This window comes from Eumetopias jubatus, unplaced genomic scaffold, assembly GCF_037043125.1.
Source record: "Eumetopias jubatus isolate StellerSeaLion01/CBP00866 unplaced genomic scaffold, mEumJub1_p1.0 scaffold_10, whole genome shotgun sequence".
NCBI classification, from domain to species: domain Eukaryota; kingdom Metazoa; phylum Chordata; class Mammalia; order Carnivora; family Otariidae; genus Eumetopias; species Eumetopias jubatus.
This window is the reverse complement of record NW_028274816.1, coordinates 23,563,779-23,587,869: the sequence shown is the minus strand read 5'-3', so window position 1 is coordinate 23,587,869 and position 24,091 is coordinate 23,563,779. Positions and strand designations below refer to the sequence as shown.

At 34.6% G+C, this 24,091-nt stretch overlaps 1 protein-coding gene across 6 annotated transcripts in view; it reads right to left on the bottom strand.

Annotated features, from left to right (window-relative positions):
* Positions 1–24,091, bottom strand: part of NFAT5 (nuclear factor of activated T cells 5) — a 120,530-nt gene that overhangs the window by 24,174 nt on the left and 72,265 nt on the right. For all 6 annotated transcript variants that reach the window (XM_028091618.2, XM_028091627.2, XM_028091654.2 and 3 more), the window contains 6 exons: positions 22,663–22,855; positions 20,472–20,662; positions 18,094–18,266; positions 8,114–8,248; positions 7,933–7,985; positions 1,570–1,702 (listed from right to left, as the gene is read on the bottom strand). In XM_028091618.2, the coding sequence (XP_027947419.1) occupies positions 1,570–1,702; positions 7,933–7,985; positions 8,114–8,248; positions 18,094–18,266; positions 20,472–20,662; positions 22,663–22,855 (878 nt within the window). The remainder of the gene's footprint in view (positions 1–1,569; positions 1,703–7,932; positions 7,986–8,113; positions 8,249–18,093; positions 18,267–20,471; positions 20,663–22,662; positions 22,856–24,091) is intronic.

Sequence of the window (24,091 nt, the reverse complement as noted above, 5' to 3'; positions counted from 1 at the left end):
GTTCCCTCTCTCGCTGTCTCTCTCTCTCTGTCAAATAAATAAATAAAATCTTTAAAAAACAAAAAAAAAGAAAAAATTAAAAAGGGGAGAGATACATTAAGTGATAGAAAGTAATTATCAGGACTAGATATAACTCTGTCTTAGCTACCGTTTCCATCGCTTTTTCTTGCCAGGGCTTTTTTTTCCTGGCCACCATTATTCACTTTGTACCTCACTGAATCCTGAACTATTTGGGAATAACATAAATGATAAGCTTAAAAACATGGAAGTACTGCTAGTTCTGAAGTGTGCCTGAGACCGGAATGAACTGAACCAATGGTAAACATGGCAGAAACTAAGCCTAGGTCAATGGAATAGGTGAAGAATTTCATTTTCCAAAATGTTCTCCCTACTTTTGCTAGGAAAAGGCTTTTCTTCTCCAGGCAACTAAATGAATGTAGGCAAAAAATTCTTTTTTTTCCTTTTTTTTTTTTTTTCAGAGAGAGAGAGAGAGAAAGAGTGTGTGAGCGGGGATGTGGGGAAGGGCAGATGGAGAGGGAAAGAGAGAATCTTTTTTTTTAAGAATTTATTTATTTATTTGACAGAGAGAGACACAGCGAGAGAGGGAACACAAGCAGGGGGAGTGGGAGAGGGAGAAGCAGGCTTCCTGCGGGGCTCGATCCCAGGACTCTGGGATCATGACCTGAACCGAAGGCAGACACTTAACGACTGAGCCACCCAGGCGCCCCTCTTTTTTTTTTAACAGATTTTTTTTTTTATTTAAAGACTTTATTTATTTATTTGAGAGAGAGAGAGAGAGAAGCAGCATGAGAGGGGAGAGGGTCAGAGGGAGAAGCAGGCTCCCCGCTGAGCCAGAAGCCTGATGTGGGACTTAATCCTAGGACTCCAGGATCATGACCTGAGCCAAAGGCAGTTGCTTAACCAACTGAGCCACCCAGGCGCCCTAGGCAAAAAATTCTTAAGATACTTCTTACCCAGAGATGTTTTAAACTTATAAACATTTCAAGTGTTCTTATTGCTTTGGTTTCTGAAGTAACTACTTTACCTAGATGCTTGAAATTATATTTAAAATATTTATTAAAATCCAGTAGTCTTTTGATATTTTTGACTACTACATGAATTAGGATCTGTTACATGCATGTAACTCTATTTGTGATTTTATCATTTATCAATCCAAGCTTATCTCTCACCTCTCCCAAAATGCATCCTATAAGCCAGTCACAGACTAAACTATTAAGTTTCCCAAGGTTGTCGCTTTGACCTTTCCACACATAAGAGGTACTTAATGAATGGTAATTCTTACTAAGAAGTAATCTGCATGATATAATTCTGAAGAGTAGGACTTCAGAGCATTCCTAGTTTTTCTTTTTACTATTAGAGCATAGGCAGAAATAATACCCTTAACGCAAGAGTAAAAACAGGTGGCCATCTTCTTAGGAAATAATGTCCTTAGTATCAATTCATCTTAGCACACAACTTTTTCTTCTTGGTTGGCTGGTCTTCAATATGCTTCCAAAGAACTAGAAATTGATTAATGATTTTAGTTCAGAATTTTTTATTTTGACATACCTGGGTCTGGAGTGTAAGTGAATGGCTGAACATCATGAGATCTTCCAGCATTGGTCACTACATATATTCCCACTGATACTGGCAAAGTTATATGTTGGTCGTGATATGGGGGAACCTTCACAATAAGATGATTCTAAATTTAAAGGAAATAACAAGAGTTAAAAAAGGAGCAATATTTAAATTAAAAATTTGAAATAATTATAATTAAGTACATTTTCTGTTAGCTGTAAAGCCTAAAAAGTCTGACTAGAAAAAAAAATGCAGTTTAAAGATCAGGTTTCATAGGCATCAGGACATTAATCTTAAAATTGCTTTTAATGTTTTACAGTGGCTTACAAGGTGCTTCTCCTGTCAACTGTATCTCTCTTCCATTCCCCCCAGGCTTGTTATACTCTGGCCACAATGACCTTCTCACTCCATTCTTTGAACACACTAAATTCATTTTTTATCTCACAGTCATTATTACTTGCTGGTTTCTCCCCCTGGAATATTCTTTCATCTCTTCAAATGGCTAGTTTCTAACCCATTTTCAGGTCTTATTCAAAATGTTAACCTCCACAGAGAGGCCTTCTATGACCATCCTATTTAAAGTAGCACCCCTTCCCAACCTGGTCACATAATCTTGTATATTTTTAAAATAGCATTTATCACCACTTGAAATTACTGTATTTGTTTTTTGTCTCTCTCCAATCACAAGAATTTAAGCTCCATAAGAACCTAGGATGTTTTGTTCTTTGTTCTATATCCACTCTTAAGCACCTTACACCAAATACACTCAAATGTACTTGTTGAATAAAAGAATGAATAAATTTTGAGAAAAAAAAATATGTCCACCAAGCACAATGTCAGTTATATGTTTTGTAAAACATTAATTGTGAGATGTACTTCGCAATGCAGTTCACAACTGCTTCCTAACCACTTTAATTCTCATTTAAAGTCAAATAGAGTTCAGCATACCCGAACTCTAGCAAAGTTATTTTTTTGTCGGGATAGTGGCAGAATCATCCTCATAAGCAAAAAGTTCATAAATGCTTCATCAGCACTCACTCAAGGGGACTCCATCTTCTTGGAGGATACCATGAACCACATATGAGTTTTGCTCTTCTTCCCTAGTATATTACAGTAATGGGAAGGAATATTAAGGGGCAGTGATTATGTTTTTCTACTGAGGATGCGACAAGCAGGAGGCCAATGTTGACAAACGAGGATGGCATGAGTCTGATGACATTTTTTATTTAGCTAGACTACAGTTGGTGGACTCAGCTGACAGAACAAGTGACAAGTGGGACCAAGGTCAAGGTTTCAATTTTTGTGAACTTAAATTTGTTTTTAAGCCGGTTTAAAACACTCTCTGAAATAGTCACATTATAAATAAAGAAACAGCTTCTGATTTATGGCATTATGCCTCCTAAGGCAAGTTAGCCATCTCAAAAAAAAAAAATCACTTTTTAAGGCAGATGAAAAAACATGTATACATATGTATATTCATAGATATTGGGGAACAAAAATCTGAAAGCACATATTCAAATGCACATGAAGTCATCAAAAAATGTATTTGCACTGATCCAACTTCTAATAAATAGTTTTAAAATCCTGTCTACTCTTAACATTAGTCTTTTGTTTAAGCACTGTAACCATGTCACAAAGCAGTCCTACCTACAGTTAAAGAGACAGCTGAATGGATAGACTTGTGAAGTATCCTCCCAGTCTTAAAATTATTTGGCAAATTCTGTAATTGAAATTATTCTTCTGAATAAAATCTTGTTTCTTGGTAATCAGCAACAGATTTAGTATCTAAAAGTCTGATGCATATTTTATTTAAAAGCTTTTATTCCACTTGCATTGGAGAGCATAGTTAAATAAACCTAATATGAAACCTTTAAAAAACCAAATGAACCTATTTTGATACTACTCCTTTGTACTCCCTCAATCTGAATCTAGAAATTCTATAAGTGATTTGAATTAAAAACTAAGTAAATTATGAATAGTGATACAAAGTTGTTTTTATATACTATTTTAATAAATTAAGAGAAATTAACTACCATTAAGCTAGGAGCACAATACAGGTAAAATATACAAAGGGCTGGGAGGTCCTTGGAGCAGGTTCAATGTTCTCTAGGGTAAAAATAGAAGCAATCTTAATTTTAACTTCTTAGAAAAATCTGCTTGGAATCAAAATAACAATTTTCTTCTTCTCAGCAGATAATCTTTTTTAGAACTTATAAGGAATGGTGCTAGATATTTTTCATTCTCCTAAATGATAATTTATCACTGCCACATTCATTTTTCAGTTGGGGATATATATACATATAAATAATTAGAGACACATAACAAAACAAAATTCCTAATAAAATCATTTGAAAATATATAACCTCTAAACTCTCAAGCCTTTGTTTAGTCTAGATGTTCCCAAAAATTCTGAGGATCTCTTTTGGCATTTCTTTCAAGAACTTTCTTTCCATATTTATACTAAAAATTCCATCTTCTCCAAAACTCCAAAGCTTCTCCTTATTTTTTTATTCTTTCCCTCTAAAGAATATAATAGAAAGAACCCAGAAGACTAAAGATTGAGAAATAACAATCTACACAACTGTATTTTTGATACCTAATACCTATTTTATGTTTTATAGAACAAGTTATTCTCAAATCAAATTGTATGCTTCTTAGTATCTAATATACCCATTTTTAGCTCTTAGTTCCTTTTAAATCACCTCCATATTTCAAGTTGTAAAACTCTTGCTTTCAAAACCAACTTATCTTTAAGACTATATGTATATATACACATATTCATAGAGAGAGACTGTATATTATCTATATATATGTAAAAGAGATCTTAGAGATTGATCTTTAAGATCTATATCTTTTGTATATATTTAATAGGTAATTCCTACAGAATTTATCTGAAATTGTTAAAATGGTAATAGATATAATGACCCTGTGCTTACCACATTTGGTATACATGTGCCTGAGACATATTATGGCTTTGAATAGAAGAGACAGATATTAAACAAAGAACTGTTTTCTCAGACTTCATTAATCTCAATTTTTAAGTCTGTTTTTAAAGTTTTATTCATTCTTAATCTTTACACACAACATGGGGCTTGAACTCACAAACCCAAGATCAAGATTCACATGCCCCTCTGACTGAGCCAGCCAGGCACCCCTCAACTTTTAAATTTTTAAATAATAAAAAAGTTTAATACCTGAGGAGTTGATTTTGGGGTTGGAAATGAATAGTTATCACAGTAAGAAAATGGCAATTCGCAAAGTTATCTTTAAATGGTGTTTTCTACTACACCATCTTTTGGTCATTTTTTAATATTGTAGAGGTCCTTTCAGCTTTTCTGTATAGTCCTGATATTTCTTTATGGACTACAATTTCTTTTCTTTTGTTTTCTGAGTACCCTTCCCTCTAAATTTTTTTTTAAATAGATTTTATTTTTTTAAGTAATCTCTACACAGAGGCTAAACCCACAATCCTTAGATCAAGAGTCACATGCTCCACCAACTGAGCCAGCCAGGCACCGCTAAATGTTTAATTTTTGGTTTTTTTCCTTTAATATAATCTGTTGGATCGATTCTTTATATCTCCACTGTGATCCCATTTTAAAACACTTCCCAGAAAGTCCCTTAGGAAAAAAAAGACAGAAAGCTCTCTGAAAAAGATTAAAATTTAAAAATGAACAGCAGAACCACAGACTTAATGAAAGATCATGTTTTAGTTTGTTATACATACTTGCTTGCAAAAACCCCAGGACCTCTAGATATAGCCACCAAATAAGGACATTAATTCCTTTCCATTCCACCATGTCTTATTTTTATGATTAATCTTCTTTAATCTATTGTAGCTGGCATAACTACCCTGAAAAAAAGTGTTTTAAGAATATTAACTACCCCATGCCTCAAAGGTAAAGAAGGAAGGAAAAAAGGAAGGAAAGAACGAGAGAGGAAGAGGGAGAGGAAAAGTTAGAGGAAGAAGAGGAGGAGGAAGAAGGGGAGGAGGAAGAAGGAGGCAGATGATGAAGAGGAAGAGGAGGAGAAGAAACAAAGACTTCTTAACATTAAGTTCTACATGAAACAGCAAGTTAAGACTATGATTTGTTGGGGCTATCTTAATTAATATTTTATATAATGTACAGGGCAAGTTTCTCAGTCTCCAGAACTAGTCATAGGATAAGGTAAGGAAGAGAAATTGTAACAGAATATTACTAGCAAAGGAGTTTACATTAATGTAACCAACTCATCAGAAAACAAAACATGTTTGTGGCACATATAGAAGTATTACACGGATAAATTAAGCTTCAGTCAGGACCAAAACTATAGGCATGTGAGAGCCTGGTTGAAATCAGGGTTTGAAGTGCCTTCAAAAAGAATAAGGAACCTCAGACCCCAGAGTCCTCATTTTCTTCCAAGTGAATAAAATGAACTAACATCTGTTAAGTGCTTAATATTATGAGGAACACAGAAGAGTCATAATACATTGCCCCTAACCTCTGGGAGTCCTCGAGAGGAAGCCACTGTTGATTCATGGGGAGTGGGAATGGTCTGATCAATTAAGTTATACAAGAAATCATAAAATGTCAGAGTTGGAAGGAACCTCTCAAATAATTTAGTAAAAATTTATAGATTAGAAAACTGGGGCACAAAAGTGACTTGTCTTATTTAGGTAACAAAGACTGTTAGTAACAAATTAAGTGCTATAACTTCAGTTAAGACAGAGATTGTCCAACAGTATATGTGACAAAGGAATGACTGTTATGTCCTAGTATCTCTTTTTCACAGCATGTAGTAGCATAAAGCCAGAGGAAAACTTTCTATATAGCATTTGTCTAGGTATGTAAGAAGCTCCACTTCATAGGATACTATTTTGTGAAGAATTAACTTTACCCTAAGGTCTAGTTTTGTCCTTGGCTCCTGAAAGGTAATCTCTTAAGACCCTAGAAATTCCTGCCTGATAGGAATATCTCTGACTAGGGGCTTTGGCCACTGGACAGTCTAACATGTGATTTATGAAGGGGACTTTCAAATGTCCCATCAGTTTCAACCTCTGATGGAACTGGAGACTACAGGTGAGCTGCATGAGCAGTATGTGACTGAGCCCCAACAAAAACTCTGGACACCAATGGCTTGGGTGAGTTTCCTGATTGATAATACTTTGCATATTGTCACACACAGATGTGCTGAGATGTAAGGCATCCTGAGGACAACAGAAGCTTCACCTTTGGGACCTCCCAGACCTTGCTCTATGTGTCTGTCTTTCCTTTTGGCTGGTTCTGATTTGTGGCCTTTTGCTATAATAAAACTGAAATTAAATATAGTGTTTCCTCAGTCCTGTGAGTTATTCTAGCAGATCTAAGTGGGGAGTGGGAAACCCTAAATTTGAAGCCAACTGTTCAAAACTGAGAGTGGTCAGGAGATACCTGAACTTGTGGCTTCTATCTGAAATGAGCGAACACTGTGCCCTCAGCTTTGAGTTTGGCAATGTATTTTATTGGATACATATTTTAAATTTTATTTTTTAAAAAATAAAAAGGAATAAAAAAATTTAAAAACTAAAAATTATAAACTTTTTTGATAAATTGGCGAGTCTCTAATTTTTGCCTCTTCCATCTCTCTGCTTGTTTTCATGTGCTCTTTTCTACTCCCATCAGCATTTAATGGTAAATTTTAGGCTTTGGGTATTTTACACATTAGTTTGTCCCTGCTTTGCTGCAAGCTGTTCTTTCTCCACGATCTATACCTATATATGCTATTCTTCTGCATATGCCTTCTATCTGATTTGTTCATAAATCTGTCCTTCTTTCCTGCTAGTCTCAACTTCTGTAAATTTGGTACTATTTGTTCTACATTCTAATTCTTTTTTTTTTCTACATTCTAATTCTTAAGCCAGTTTTTTATACTTGTTTTCAACCTCTTTTTCCTTGTCATTTTGAAAACAATTTATGGTGAGGTCCTACAAATACAGACTCTTTAATATAAGTTTAACAAACAGTGCCTCTGTGAAAAGGTAACAAACATAAAACACCTGACACAGCAGGTACTCAATAAATAAGTTTCCCTTTGATTTAACTAAATAGTAGACTAGGATAATCCAAATCCTCAGAAAAAACAAATATTAGGAAATAAATGTCTCATTTATTAACAATGATAATTTACTAATGCTTCTAACTTTTAAAAATAGAAAACTGTCATTTCTAGTATCAGTGGAATTTTCAGTTACAGAAATTCAAGAAAGAAACTTAAATGATTTATATGAATCCCACATAAAGAAGAAATTTAATCTGTTGATTCAGGAAAATTTCAGAACAAAACTGAATTTCTCAGAGAGTAAATAATTAAACTACAAAAAGGCTTAAATTATACCTGATGAAATAATTCCATGTCAATTTCAGCTTCTGACTTCCAAGAGTTTTCATCTGATTGAAATAAAAACAATAATTTACTAAAATTTTGAAACTTTTTTTTTTTACTCTGTAGCTATTATATATCTTTATAACAAAGCAGAACATGTGACAATCTCCATACCAATATTATGCCTACTTACCAGAAACATTTTCTTGGAAAATAACTTTAGTTCCTTTCAGAAAGTTCTTGCCGATTAAAAATACTTCTTCCTCTCCTTTCACCGAACAGCTATGCAAGCTTTTCTTTAAGATTTCTGGCACTCCTGCTGGCTGAGCTGTGGGTACACATAAGCATTCCATAAAAAGAACCACCAACACTTATTTCTTTTCTAAAATCAGTTCTAGAAGTTGTCTTTTTTGACCCCTAAATTTGACTTCCTTTACTCTGCAACTTAACTTTCACCCTAACAGAGAAAAATCCAGGAAAATCCTATTAATTTTTAATAACTCTGATAAGATTTTGTAGGGATGGATTAATGTCTAAGATGGGGTTTTAATTTATTATATGCCATCTTTGTTTTATTGTTATGTGAATAATAGACGAGTTTTAAAATGTGCATTTAGTTTTAATAATTTTTTAAAAAATTGTCTTAATCATATTTAAAAAAAATTCTGTTTAAAAACAAGCTTGTCCCACAATCCTAACCTCAAAAATGTCAGCTATGCTTTTGCAATTACTAGACTTCTGAGGCACTATCTCCTCTGGGTGGTACTGAGGGCTTCTTTAAGGATCTACACCCAGGACTCAGAGGCTCCTTACCAAAAGAACACCTAAAAACAGACTGAATCCAATTCAGAATAGTTTTTTCTATCAGAGGATCTCCCTGAACTAGGATAACATGAGGTTAAAAAATAGAATAACTGAAAAACTAGTGCATAAAGACTAAGTGACCACTACTAAAATAAACAAAGAAGTTGTAAATACCAAGGGCACACATCTAATGAATAAATTATAATTAGCCTACCAACTTTCTCATGCCAGGATTTCCTTAAGAAAATTTAATAGGTATTGCTTAGCAAAACAGATTCCTAAGTCAAGTAAATCTGGGAAATAATGGATTAAAGCAAAGCTAAATGAACAAAAGGATTTCACCAAGTATTTAATATTCTGATAAACACTATAAATATCCAAGAAGTGAATACAGTATATAGGTTCCCCAATATATTTGACTCCAAAAACATTCTTCCTTATTGACACTTAAGGACTAGTTTTCCACCAAAATACTCTCTGAGATGCTGGTGCAAATAAATACCTTTTAAGTACTCAAAAAACTGCTCCCCAAGAGGTTAAGCACTTTGACATAGATTACACTATCCGTTGTTTTAGTAAACCCTCACAACATAAGCACTGCAAAGGTAAACTTAAATTTGGCTGTATAACTCACCAACTTCTAAATTAATAAAAGAGTCCACTAAACTTTAGGAAAAGTTTAACTTTTTTCTCCGTAGACACTTATATATTTAAATAGTTAATTTTATCTTTATAGTAATACCATATAGGAAATTTTTATTGTCAAAATATTCACTGCCTCTCTTTTCCTAGGTCCTTCCTTGTGGAAAGGCTATAATTATTGCTCCACTCACATCAGGACTGGCCATGTGACTTGTTTGTATAATGAAATGTCAACTGAAATAATATGCCAATTCCAAGGAAAAGCTTTTATAACCTCACATGGTTCCACTATTTCCTTTTTTCCCCTCTACTACAAAAATGGCAATGTCCTAGGTAAGGGCAGCTTCTTCAGCCTGGATCCTAGAGTAAAGAGAATGGACCTGCTTCCAAACCACAGCCAATATTATCATAAAGTGAGGGACAAATAGAACTGTTGTTGAGTGCCACTGAGTATTTTTGTTACTGCAGCATTTAGCCTCACTTACTGATATAAACAAGTATCCTGTCCTTATTAAATATTTAAATGGCAAATGACACTTTTAGCAATGTCTAAGAGTTTAAAAGAAATTGTGAATGTATACCCATATACACTGGTTAGAACCCATTAACAGGGTTAAAGTATGAAGAGAATGGAAACTGTTAGTCGTCAAATACTGGCAATTATATGTCCTTTTTTTTTTTAAAGATTTTATTTATTTGAGAGAGAGAATGAGAGACGGAGAGAGAGCATGAGAGGGGGGAGGGTCAGAGGGAGAAGCAGACTCCCTGCTGAGCAGGGAGCCCGATGCGGGACTCGATCCCAGGACTCCAGGATCATGACCTGAGCTGAAGGCAGTCGCTTAACCAACTGAGCCACCCAGGTGCCCTATATGCCCCCCCCTTTTTTTTTTAACATATACTTCATAGATAATTGGTCTTTTTTTTTTTAAGATTTTATTTATTTATTTGACAGAGAGAGACACAGCAAGAGAAGGAACACAAGCAGGGGGAGTGGGAGAGGCAGAAGCAGTCTTCCCACGGAGCAGGGAGCCCGATGCGGGGCTCGATCCCAGGACCCTGGGATCATGACCTGAGCTGAAGGCAGATGCTTAATGACTGAGCCACCCAAGTGCCCCCTTATATGCCCTTTTTAAATGAAGAATTAACTGAACTTATTTATAGCTTTTTAGAGTAACACTGGAACTAGATAGCTGTTTTTAAAGGATATTCAAGAAAAACACAGTAAATTTTTTTAAAAGATTTTTTAAGTAATCTCTACACTCAACATGGGGCTCGAACTCAAAACCCCAAGATCAAGAGTTGTATGCTCCATTAACTGAGCCAGCCAGGAGCCCCAGTAAATATTATTTTGATTAGAAAACAATAAGAGGTGAAAATTATATGGATATATTGTATTAATGAAATGAATGGAAAGTATAAAAACTTTCCCCCCATTTCCAAATACTATGTGGAAATTCCATTCCACTGATGCTTATCAAAACTTTTTTTTTTCTCTATCTCATTTTTTCCCTTTATGTATTAAGGGCATATGATGGCCAAATGAGGATCCTCTGAAGGTACGTGTATATATCTTCTATATATCTGTACTTACATTACACAAAGAACTAGTCTGTTACTGTTCAAGATAATTGAACTTTTAACTTTTGACCTTAAAAGGTCTTTTCTATTAAAAAGTTTAATGGTTACCTAACAGCCCAGACACCATACTAAACAGAACTAAAGTCAGTATTATTTAAGCATTAACTATTTTATTTTTATCTTAAGTAATTAGTAAGCCAGCTCTTGAAAGTGATCACACTGTTTTAAAATTTTTAACACAAAAAAAGCAGCCACTTTTCTGGTATTATAAAAACAATGTGCTTCTAGATGCTTTTCAAATAGCAGCTCAAAAATAAAGTTGAAAAAAATTAATGAATATCTGAATACTGAAAAATAACAGCATGTCAAAAGAATTAGTAAAGCTTTTTAATAATGTCTGTGAAGAGAAGGGAAGTTTGTTCAATGATATTATCCTTTTCCTGAAGTTGTGGGATACAGAGAAATAAGGGAAGTAGACACTTGTTAAATTCAGTCAGATTTAATCCAATATACATTATTGTGAAGAAAGCTGTAATTAATTTTGTTATATTTTAAAAATTAGCATAGGAGGGTAGATACTAAAAAAGTATGAAAATTGATATTCTTAATTTGATATAGTATCACCAAATAATATATACAATATACCAAAACAAAACACGTATACCTGTATTGTCTGGAGAAATAGAAATAGGTCAAGAATATAAAAGGGGAAAATTCTTCCATCCCCTCAAAAACAAACAAACAAAAACAGATAATGGATCCAATGGCCATTGTTAAACCAGCAAGTAAAAGCAGACCTTCTTTTTCAATGTCATAAAGCACAACATGAATTCTGGCAATAGGCCTTCTTTCCACTGAGTGTCTCTAGTTGGAAGATCAAGTGTCTGTTTCCTCTCCTCCCTTCCACCTCTATCACCTTTTGGCCCCTCTTCCTCTTCTACCTCCCTTCTCATCTTCCTGTTTCCTTCTACCTCCCATTCCAATTCTAACCCTTCTTACTAACCTATTTCCTTTTTACTTCTCTTTCTATTCCAATTACTCAAACCTGTCATAAAGGTTATATTCATGGAAATAAACATAAACCAGGAACCCATAATGGAACAAACATTCTTATTTTAAATTTTTTATTTATTTATTTATTTTTAAGATTTTATTTATTTATTTGACAGAGAGAGATAGCGAGAGCAGGAACACAAGCAGGGGGAGAGAGAGAGGGAGAAGCAGGCTTCCCGCGGAGCAGGGAGCCCGATGCGGGACCCGATCCCAGAATTCCGGGATCATGACCTGAGCCGAAGGCAGACGCTTAACGACTGAGCCACCCAGGCGCCCTTATTTTAAATTTTTTAAATAAAAAGATTTTTTGGGCCCTTTGTTTCACTGTGTATTATTTATATGTTTACTTTTCCTCTTCCCTCATATCCCCACACTCTAAAGCCTAAGTGCAAGCCTCACGCTTCCTGAAGTGGTCAGGTTAAAATTCAAATTCTTTAGCCCAACACACAAGTTCCTATAAAACAGATCTTGCCTAGCTCTACTAACTTCAAATCTTACCACTTCTTCTATACACACACACACACACACACACACACACACATTTAGAGAGAGAGGGAGGGGAAGAGGGAGCGGGAGAAGAAGATTTCCCGCTGAGCAAGGAGACCAGGACCCTGAGATCATGACCTGAGCTGAAGGCAGCTGCTCAACCAACTGAGCCACCCAGGTGCCCCTATTGTATGATCTCATTTATACAAAATGTCCAGAATAGGCAAATGCATAGAGACAGAAAATAGAATAGTGGTTTCCAGGGTCGCGGATAACAGGGGAATGGAGAGTGACTGCTAAGAAGTACAGGGTTTCTTTTTTTGGTGGCAATAAAAATGTTCTAAAATTAGGTAATGGTGATGGTCATACAACTTTGTGAATATGATAAAACTGTGCACGTTAAAAGGCTCATTTGCATGGTTTGCAAATTATAGCTCAGTAAACTATTACAAAAGAAAAAAAGCAGCTGTCTATTATGGGACAGAAAGCATGACCATAATTTTATGTGAATTTAAGATAATTAAATGCCTATATGCCAAAACCCTAATTATAAGCTATACAACTTAAAAAGTATAAACACTATTAAAGTTGATAAAAATTAATTCTTTCCTATATTTTATAGTAGATATCAGCTCAAAACAATGAACAAAAAAATCAGATTATCTCTTATCTATCATTTCCTACTCTCAACAGTTTGTCCCTATTTTATTAAAGTGAAACTAATCATTTCTACTTTATTAATAACAGACTTGTTGTCAAGATCAAATGGGATAATGCAGTACTACTATTAATAGGAAACTCCTTTCAATTAGTACTAGAGAGGAGGAATGACTTAACTACAGAGGATTTGGAACCAGGGCTTGGGCATGATTAGCCCAGTCTTCCTTCCTCCCTCTTCTGCAACTGCCTACATGCACAAAGCATACGTTTTAGATGGTTTGTGCCTGTTGATAAGAGGCCTGCAATTGTAGAAGGCTGCTCTGACTGGGTGGACGGATGTATCCTACTCTAGGATGAAAAAGTCCTCCTTCTAACAGTTTTATCAGTAGTCAAGTTGGCAGTATCATCTCAATTTCTCTAACTCCTATGTGTCTAACTCCAATTACAAGGGAAACATTTATTAACTTCCTAAGACCTCAGCATACATGAAAGTGCTTTATAAACCACAGAGTATAAGACATAGATAAAATAATACTATGAAAAGTAATATTGAAGTTAATGTCTTTTCCTGTACATCTAGTTTAATATTTAAACAAAAGTAATTAAAAAGTAATAACATTTAAAAAAAAAAGATTTTATTTATTTATCTGACAGAGAGAGACCAGCGAGAGAGGGAACACAAGCAGGGGAAGTGGGAGAGGGAGAAGCAGGCTTCCCGCGGAGCAGTGAGCCTGATGTGGGGCTCGATCCCAGGACGCTGGGATCATGACCTGAGCTGAATGCAGATGCTTAACAACTGAGCCACCCAGATGCCCCTAAAAAGTAATAAAAATTTAAAAAGATTTCATCTTGTTGTCAGAAGATTGATCAATCTACAGACTGCTAGGTAGTATATTTAATGAAAACCCATGAAGATCAAATTAAAATTATATTCTGAACAAAGAATGATGACATTCATTACATACAATGAATGATAGGGTTTTCAAAAAATCAAATCACTGATCCACTAGCAATGTACAGATCAGGAGGCTTAGGGGTGGTTGGCTGACTCAGGGAGAAGAGCATGCGACTCTTGATCTCAAGGGTCATAACTTTAAGCCCCAAGTTGGGGGGTAGAAATTACTTAAATAAGTAAATATTTTTAAAAACGGAAGCTTAGATTCTTGCCTAAATGATTAGATGTAATTGATATTCATAGAAATTACTATTAGAAATATTTTAAGCTAGTTTTTTTTTAAAGGAAAAAAACCTGTTTGTATCAAAGTCCATAAAAATAACATTAATAAGAAATAAAGGGACACCTAGGTGGCTCAGTTGGTTAAGCAACTGCCTTCGGCTCAGGTCATGATCCCAGGGTCCTGGGATGGAGCCCCGCATTGGGCTCCCTGCTCAGCAGGGAGCCTGTTTCTCCCTCTCCCTGCTACTCCAACTGCTTATGCTCTGTCAAATAAATAAATAAATAATCTTAAAAAAAGAAATAACTATGAAAACTATCATAGTTTGCATAATTTGCAAATTAAAAGAAGTATGGGAAGACGAACCATGAGAGACGATGGACTCTGAAAGGCAAACTGAGGGTTCTAGAGGGGAGGGGGGTGGGAGGACGGGTTAGCCTGGTGAGGGCACGTTCTGCATGGAGCACAAACAATGAATCATGGAACACTACATCAAAAACTAATGATGTAATGTATGGTGATTAACATAACAATAAATTTTTTTTTAAAAAGTATGGGAACTATTACTGTCAAGGTACCCCTTTATTTTTTTATTATTTTTTCTTCTTTCAAAAATAATTTTTTTGAGTATAACTGACATACACACAATGTTACGTTACAGGTGTACAATATAGTGATTCAACAACTCTATACCTTATGCTATGCTCACCAGGAGTAGAGCTACCATCTGTCACCATGCTACTACAATACCACTGACTATATTCCCTGTGTTGCACCTTTTATTCTCTTTCATTCCATAACTGGAAGCCTGTATCTTCCACTCCCCTTCACCCATTTTGCTCATCCCCCAGCAACCTGGCTACCATTAGTTTGTTCTCTGTATTTATAGGTCTTATTCTACTTTTTGTTTATTCACATTTGTCTTTTTTAGATGCTACATATAAGTGAAATCATACAGTATTTGTCTTTCTCTGACTTGTTTCACTTAGTATAAAACCCTGTAGATTTACCTATGTTGTCACAAATGGCAAAACCACATCATTTTTGGTACCCCTTTCTTTCAAAGAAAGTACTGATCATGTTTATCTAATCCAGTTTCTCTAAGCAGATGAAAAGTGACAAATAGTCAACTAAAGGAATAAAAATAAATAACCAGGGTGCCTGGGTGGCTCAGTTGGTTAAGCGACTGCCTTCGGCTCAGGTCATGATCCTGGAGTCCCGGGATCGAGTCCCGCATCGGGCTCCCTGCTCAGCGGGGAGTCTGCTTCTCCCTCTGACCCTCCCCCCTCTCATGTGCTCTCTCTCTCTCTCATTTTTGCTCTCTCAAATAAATAAATAAATAAAATCTTTAAAAAAAATAAAAATAAAAATAAAAATAAAAATAAATAACCTACACCTCCATAATAAATGACTTCTACAAAAGGAAATGGAAGGGACAATACAGGTATTCAAGTAAAATCCCCCAATATGAACAGAGATCTATTTTCTCAATTCATAAAAAGTCTAAATGACACAAATAAATCTCCTAGGTAGAGGAAACAGTTCACTAACAATCTCTTGCTGTAACCATAGTCCTAACCATCCAGAGGCTTTGGCTAGGATGAAATGAATTGTTTAAACTTGGTTTTAGCACTGCAATTTTAAGTGATTATAATGACAATATAGCATAGTGGCTAAAAGCAGAGGCTCTGAATCCTGGTCTTACTATTTGCCAGCTATGTGACCTTGAGGGAGTAAATAACTCTAAGTCTCAGTTTCATCAACTGTAGAATGGAATCCATATGAGGTAACAGAGAGGACTAAATGATACAATGCTTATAGTGTTTAACAAAATCCCTGGAACATAGTCAGAGTTCAAAGCATGTTAACTCTTATCACTGGCCATATATCCTTTCCATTGCTTCTTAGGGCCATCAAATCTACCCCACACATCACCTCCCAGAGAGATACACTTTTTTGCAATGTGGACAATATTATCATTAACAGTGATAATTAACAAATGATAATAATTACAGATGAAAAATTTCAGAAAATTATGTTTTCCAGTTCTTTTGTATTTTCTACCATCTTTAGCCAGTTATATTTATACTTTAACAGTAGCTTAATGAAAAAGAAAATGAAGAAATGATTGAACACACTAATGAAAGAAAGAACAAATAATTAAAGTTGGCAACCAATTCGCAGTCTCTGCTGAAGCAGTATGATCTCAATTATCTAGCATCTCCTGGCTCTGGCCTTCAGAGAGTGGCTATGGTCATGCTCAAAGTATTAGATCACTTAAAAAAAGAACTGCAAATACACCATTAAAATTGGAAATTCATCCTTTAAGAGTCAAGTTGGAACATACCGTGAATTAGTAAATCCAGAATTGGAGCACCCCAATTAGAAAAGCTTTAAAACTCAATAAACCATCTACAGATTGTTTATTTTGTCCCTATCTAAATGCAATAGAATGGACATGGAATCTATGATTTGTAAAAGCAGTCTATTTATAATTGCACATCACCCAGAAATAGCCCAAGGAAATACTAGTATCAACACAAATTTGTCATAATAATGAAAAACAGAGAAATCCAACTGAGCTCGCTTGACATCAGAAAGATATTTTAGTACTTAAAAAAAAAAATTAGGGTGTTTGCTAAGCTAGAGTATGGCTATATAATCATTTCAAAGATGAATCAAAAGAAAGGGAAAAATAAGATTTACAAAGGATGAACAATTTGACAAAACTAAAATACAGTAACAAAGGTTCTGTAGGGGTAGCAAGGTCAGAATACAGAAAACAACCCAAAGGAAATTCAACTGAATGGAATTGCGTCTCTTCTGCTCTTCTGAATTCAGGTACAAATTACAAAAACACAATGCCAAAGAAAATTACACTCAATGAAAATCTTCTTAAGTGACATATAAAGGAAAAATTTTTCCTATTTATTACTTGTAATAATACTTCTTACAGGGAAACCAGAATATATGGTGAGGCACATACAACAACATGATTGAATCTAAACACACACGTGCACACACACACAAACACACATTTACTTTCTATGCCAAGATTAGCAAAATAAAAATTTCATTTCCCACTTCCCAACACTATAATTTAATGCCATAATTTGTAATCAGAACTCCAACAGCTGTATATTTACAAAGTTCTGCTTACCTTAGTGTTTCTTCTGTTCTAATAGAAAATAGACTTAGGATCACAGCAATTTATCACACAATAAAGATGCAGCAAAAAAATCCTTTGGCTTTTCAATTTACTTCAGGTAAACCATTCAGAGTACATTTTCTTTTTTTTTTTTTTAAGCATGGAGCCCAAGAGTGGGGCTTGAACTCATGACCCTGAGGATCAAGACCTGAGCTGATTTTCAAGAGTTGAAAGCTTAAGCAACTGTGACACCCAGGTGCCCCTAAAGTACTTTTTCCAAAATTAAAAAAAAATTTTTAAGTAGGCTCCACACCCAATGTGGGGGGCTTGAATTCACGACCCTGAGATCAAGGGTAGCATTCTCGAGCAACTGAGCCAGCCAGGCGCCCCCTCAAATTACTTTTAAAATTAGTATGTGATGATAATAGGGAACTACAAAATGCTATACATCTTTAGAAAATTATTTGATATTATCCACCTTTTAGTCTAGAAAATTTGACTACAGCTTTTTAAAATGTTTCAAGTTTTGCAAGATCACAAACTAGAGCATATGATACATCTGAAATTTAGAGATGTCTGCAAATTAACAGAAGATGAAAACAATCCAATATATATTTTCTTACTTACTACATAAAATCGGAGAAGAGGGTGTTTGCAGTGTCAAAGTGGAGCCATCTTTCCTTGTGATATTAACTCTAAAAACCAATCTGGCACGAGTGCTTTTTTTCTTGGAACCAGCAATTCCTATTCTGGCTTCAACATCAGCATTCCTCAATTTCAATATCCCTACGCAGTCCACCCTAACACACACAAAAAAAGACATTAACTGTTATTTTCTGTTGTATAAATAATACAATATTCTTAACCAAATAAGTCTCTTTTTTTTAGGGGGGGAGGGGCAGAGGGAGAAAGAGAGAATCTTCTTAAGCAAGTTTCATGCGCAGTGTGGAGCCTGACATGGGCTCGACCTTACAACCCTGAGATCAGCACCTGAGCTGAAATCAAGAGTTGTACGCTTAACTGACTGAACCACCCAGGTGCCCCAAATAAGTTTCTTTTAAAAATGTTTTTGCTAATTATTAATTTTTTGAAAATGTAATACAATCATAAGGTTCGAAATTCAAAAAGTACAGAAGGGTGAATTCTGAATATTCATAATTCTTAATCTTGTCAATTTTTCATTTATAATAATAGTGGAAAAATAGTAAAGTAAAATTGCTATTTCAAAATCTGAACATAAGTAATGGTTTACAAGAGATACTTTTGACATTTTTAAATTTTAATTTATTTTTTCTGTTTTATTTTCTTTTAAAGATTTTATTTACTTATTGGAGAGAGAGAGAGAGAGAGAGAACGAGCAGGGGAGAGGTAGAGGGAGAGGGAGAAGCAGACTCCCCACTGAGCAGGAAGCCCAATGCGGGGCTCAATCCCTGGACCCTGAGATCATGACCTGAGCCGAAGGCAGACACTTAATGGGCTGAGCCACCCAGGTGCCCCTTAATTTATTTTTTTTTAAAGTATGCTCTATACCCAACGTGGGGCTCAAACTCACAACGCTGAGATCAAGAGCCAGTCAGGCACCCCAATTGCCATTTTTAAAAAAATAAATGTATCCTCTATTTTTGCAGCTAATTCATATATTAAAATAGCGGGAATGAATTTTACTTACAAAACTAGCAACTGTCTCCAAAAGAACGGAACATTATATGGCCATTAAAATATATGCTATAAAATAAGATTTACTATAAGGAAAATACTGATTGGTAAGTGAAAGCAGGGTTACAAAACAGTGGGTACAGTATTATTTCAATGTTATCAGAAAAAAAGATGGAAAGATATATATCAAAATAGTAGTTATTGGGCGCCTGGGTGGCTCAGTTGGTTAAGCATCTGCCTTCAGCTCAGGTCATGATCCCAGGACCCTGGGATCGAGCCCTGCATGGGTCTCTCTGCTCAGAGTGAAACCTACTTCTCCCTGTCCCGCAGCCTCTCCTCCAGTTTGTGTGCTCTCTCTCTCTCTCAAAAAAAAAAAAAAAATAGCCGTTATTTCTGGGAAGTTGTCTTTTGAGAGATATGTTTTTAGTTTTTTATTATTACTCTTCATTGTTCTGTATTTTCAACTTACAATGAATAAGCACTATTTTTATAATCAGTAACTCCCTTCCTTTCTTCCACTATATACATTTATTTTTATAATTTTCAAAAGTTAAAAAATAAGTCTTTACTAAATATTTTTCTAAATTTCCCCTTCCAATTAACCTCTTACTAACCTATTCAAAATAGTTTTCAAAAGGACACTGAAAACTAAATAGAGAAATGCCATTAGCTATCCAATATAAATAATTACAACATAAGTCTACCCCTTTTCAATATGTTTGCTGCTGTTATGGTTTAACTTTAGGATTAAAGGACCTTAACAAAAGGTTTAAGGGGAAAAATTTTTAAATTTAAATCATTAATACTTCTAATACATTTTGGGCAATGAAAATGCTAAGATGAAAAAAACATAGTCCCAGAACATACTCTTTTTTAATATAGGAAAATAGAAACAGAAGGTGAATTTAGAACAACAATATGCTTTTTCACATTAAAATGGGTCAAGGTAGCATGAATGGCCTCCATCAAAGAGTTTCTAACGCAAACACTAAGAAAGCAGAATTTAGAAAAAAAAAAGAAAAGCAAAATTTAGGAGAGCAAATCAAATTGTTTGTAATTTTTATTTTTTAACATTACTTTTATTAATTCCAACAAGTAAATCCATATTATTTTCAAAAAAGCCAGCATTCCACCTGGCTTTTATTTCCTTGCCTTTCATCATGGGAATTCCATGGCAAAGGGCAAAAGAGTTCATTTTAATCCATTACACCATTCTGCTATTTGTAATGTTTAAAACATTTAAATAAAATACTCAAAATCTTCTTTTTTTACATTAGAAACCAAAATTTTTTTGAGTCCACTGCAAAAGTGCAATGTATACTGAAAAATTTTTTATACTAAGTACTTACGCCAGTGTCATGTTGTTGCTTGGATCAAGACCAACTTCTATAACGGTAGTGCCTTCAATGTCCACTTCTTTACAGGGAGTTGTATTTCGCCCAGTTACCCTGCAGGCCTGATAAAATCCATGTGGTTTCACTCGACCAGAGTCATTACCCACAAACACTTGCAACACTACTGGCTCATTATGGCCTTCCAGCTGGAGTGAGATAACATGGAACATAAACACTAATTAGCCTTTCAAATAATCTGATTGTCAAATCAAACACTTAAGACCAAGTCCTATATTTATAACTGGATAACAATAAAGAAATCATTTAAGTCCTCAAGATAAACAAAAGTACAATATTTTCATAAAAAGGACAGATGCCTAAGTTTCTGTACGAAATGTTTTAATTCTGTAATAATCACACTTTGATTATAATTTTGTATGTATAATGATAAATTACCATTTATAATTAATTTGTACAACCAGATGCAAATGAATACACAGTCCTTTAGGTATTTATAAATTTATGGACTGCCAAAGCATATGGGTTATTCAAAATTTACCACCACCACTAATGGAAAAGTCACTAAATTGTGTTAGTGGCATCATTATCATCATCATCATCAAATGAATACACATAGTGAATTTTTTACTCTTTAAAGCTATTTAAATAGGAAAGTGAAGTGCACCTATATAAATAAAAGGGAAATGGAGCTCTTTGCATACACACACACACAACATCATGAAATCCTGGGCCAAAACATGGTTTGAAAACTGTTAGTTCAGACCAGGATCTATGGGTCCTTACAGGTCTCTAATAAGCCTTCATAAGTTATAATTCGTATGCTGAAGAATGAATAAATATTTAAAACAGCATTTGGGAACAAATGTTTCCAATGCAGATTTTTGTTCAGGTTTATAGTTAAACCCTGAAGCTGCTAATATAGAATGCGTAAAATCACAAAATAACTTGTACAATGTATACCAAAGGGCTTTACAAAATTCATACATCTTTTCTAACCCAGTATAGCTATATCTCTGTGAAAAGATATCAAAATGAGGGAAATAAGCAGATAAATAAACAATCTACAGAAACCATTAGCAGTACCTAGAACAGTGTCTGGTACATAAAGGGGTGCATATTTGTTGAATGAATGAATAAATAAACTTTTGAGGTCAGTCAATTCACTCCCTATCATAGTTAGACAATCTAATAATACTTCTGACCAAAGAGTACTTAAACAAAGCATAACTTAAAGTTAGAGCAACTGGGTTAAAAAATACTGACCAAATTATCAACATGTATGGTTAGACAAATATTTACAAAGAGCAAAACTGAAATTTCTTATTTACCTATTATTTGTCTTGAGTTTGGGGGATTGAGGATGGGCTGGTGTGATGAGTAGCAGAGGGATAAGGAATGATGTTGTTGACTATTAACCAACCTTATAAATAGCCCCGGATAGGTTTCCTGATCCCAAGATTCTACCATTATTTCATTAAAATTTAAAATGAAAGGCAGTCCAATTGAATACTACTCAACTAACACATTTTCACAAACTGTATTTAACAAGAATTTACCATGTGACTAGCCAAAATTCCTCCCTGTTTAATGTTTTATAAGGGGCAGAAACACTTATTAAATATCCCCAACCCAACTCTATTTTGGTTTGTCTTCAAAGAGAAATACTCTAACAGTTTCCCAGGTACTGAAATTTAAGCCCCCTTTTTTCATTTGGTCTAAATTCTGAAAAGATGAAGATTCAGTTGATATCCTATTTCTTAAACTGAAGACTTAAATTATTTATCAACCAATTCTTTTCTGAGATGAACAATCCTGATTTCTTTGGCCATCTCAAAAACCTTACTTTCTAAGTTCATAGTAATTTCTACAATATTTTTTTTAATTCACTTTAAAATTTCCTCTTAAATATTAAGTTTGGGAAGAAATACAGTTGCTACCTATGTCAAATATAAGGAGAACATAATTCATGATTTCCAGATATTTATCAGAATACATTCTCACCTCCTCTTTCATCTAAGCTAAAATTCAAATGACATCAAAGTAACAATATCGGGCTTAGGATTCAGTTTTGCTTTAATTTCCATTATATACACCTAGCAATTCTACCATTCTATTGTAGACAGCTTTTGCTGGTTAAAAACAAAACGGAAGAAATTCTTTGTATATTGCTAAATAAATTAAGTACCTTTACTGTAGGAAAGCCTTGCTGTGTTCTATCCTTTACTGAGCCACGGCTACCCTCAGTCAGGTACCGAGCTCTATGCTGGGTCTCAGGCTGTACAACTATCTTCAACTCTTTTCCCTCACTTTTAACAGGATACTGTCCACACAACATAGGGCTCTTCTTTACTCCACTTCCTTTTGGGTTTTCCAATGTTCTGAGAAGTCAAAGCACAACATGGAAAAAGTATCAAAAAGAGTTTTTTTCTACAAAAGTCATCTAAGATAGAGGAAGAAATAGGATAGGGAGTACATTAAAAACAACTGATTATCTTACTGACAACCTAGAGCCTAAGCGAAGATACACTCCATAAGCAAAGTATCTCAAAACTTTGCAGTAAAACTGAACTGTACAGTGCAAAAATAAAAAATGCATATGTGTGGTAGGAGGAGGGGAGGAAGATCGAACGCAATAAGCCAGGAGTAACGGATAAGAGCTGATGTCATTATAACCTTTCACACTGTATTTCAGTCAAAACAAATTTTAAAGCTACAAGATTAACTACCATTATCTTCTAACCAGACTTGTAAAGCAAAAGAAAAGTGGGAGTAGCCAAAAAATAAATAAATAAATAAATAAATAAACAAAAGGCCTTAATAAAACAATTCAAAGGACATGTAGCATATGTATTCTTTTGGATATCTTTTTCAGTATAATTTTTCTGAAAAAATTGTAATAAAAAAATCAGTGATCCAATTTTTATTGGGAATTAGATTTACTCTAAAAATCTTTCTTAGTGTTAATTTTTCAGAGTATTTTTATTTGTGATTAAATAATTAAAGACCTTAGCATATAAAATCTTTATAAGCTGGGCTTTACAGATAGGAAATCTGTTTTTTAATTGTATTTCTTTTTAAATTTTTTTTCTTTTTAAAATTTGTATTTCTAGTATTTGTTTATCATGCATTTGCTATGTGGAATGTATGTTCAAAGAAAAATACTTCAAATGGTGATTAGGACTTTACGTCAATACATTTAATCTGAAGCACTGCAAATGTGACAAATACAAAATAATACTATTAGTTTTTTTTTTAAATAGACTTAAAATTATCCATGTATGGGGTGCCTGGGTGGCTCAGTTTTTAAGTGTCTGCCTTTGGCTCAGGTCGTGGTCCCAGGGTCCTGGGACTGAGCCCCACATTGGGCTCCCTGCTCTGTGGGAAGCCTGCTTCTCCCTCTCCCATTCCCCTTGCTTGTGTTCCCTCTCTCGCTGTCTCTCTGTCAAATAAATAATCTTTTTAAAAAATTTAAAAAAAATGAAATTATCCACGTACATTTTTTTTAAAGATGTTATTCATTTGAGAGAAAGTGAGTGAGACAGAGAGAGAGCATGAGCAGAGGGAGGGACAGAGGGAGAGAGAGAGAAGCAAACTCCTGGCTGAGAGAGGAGCGG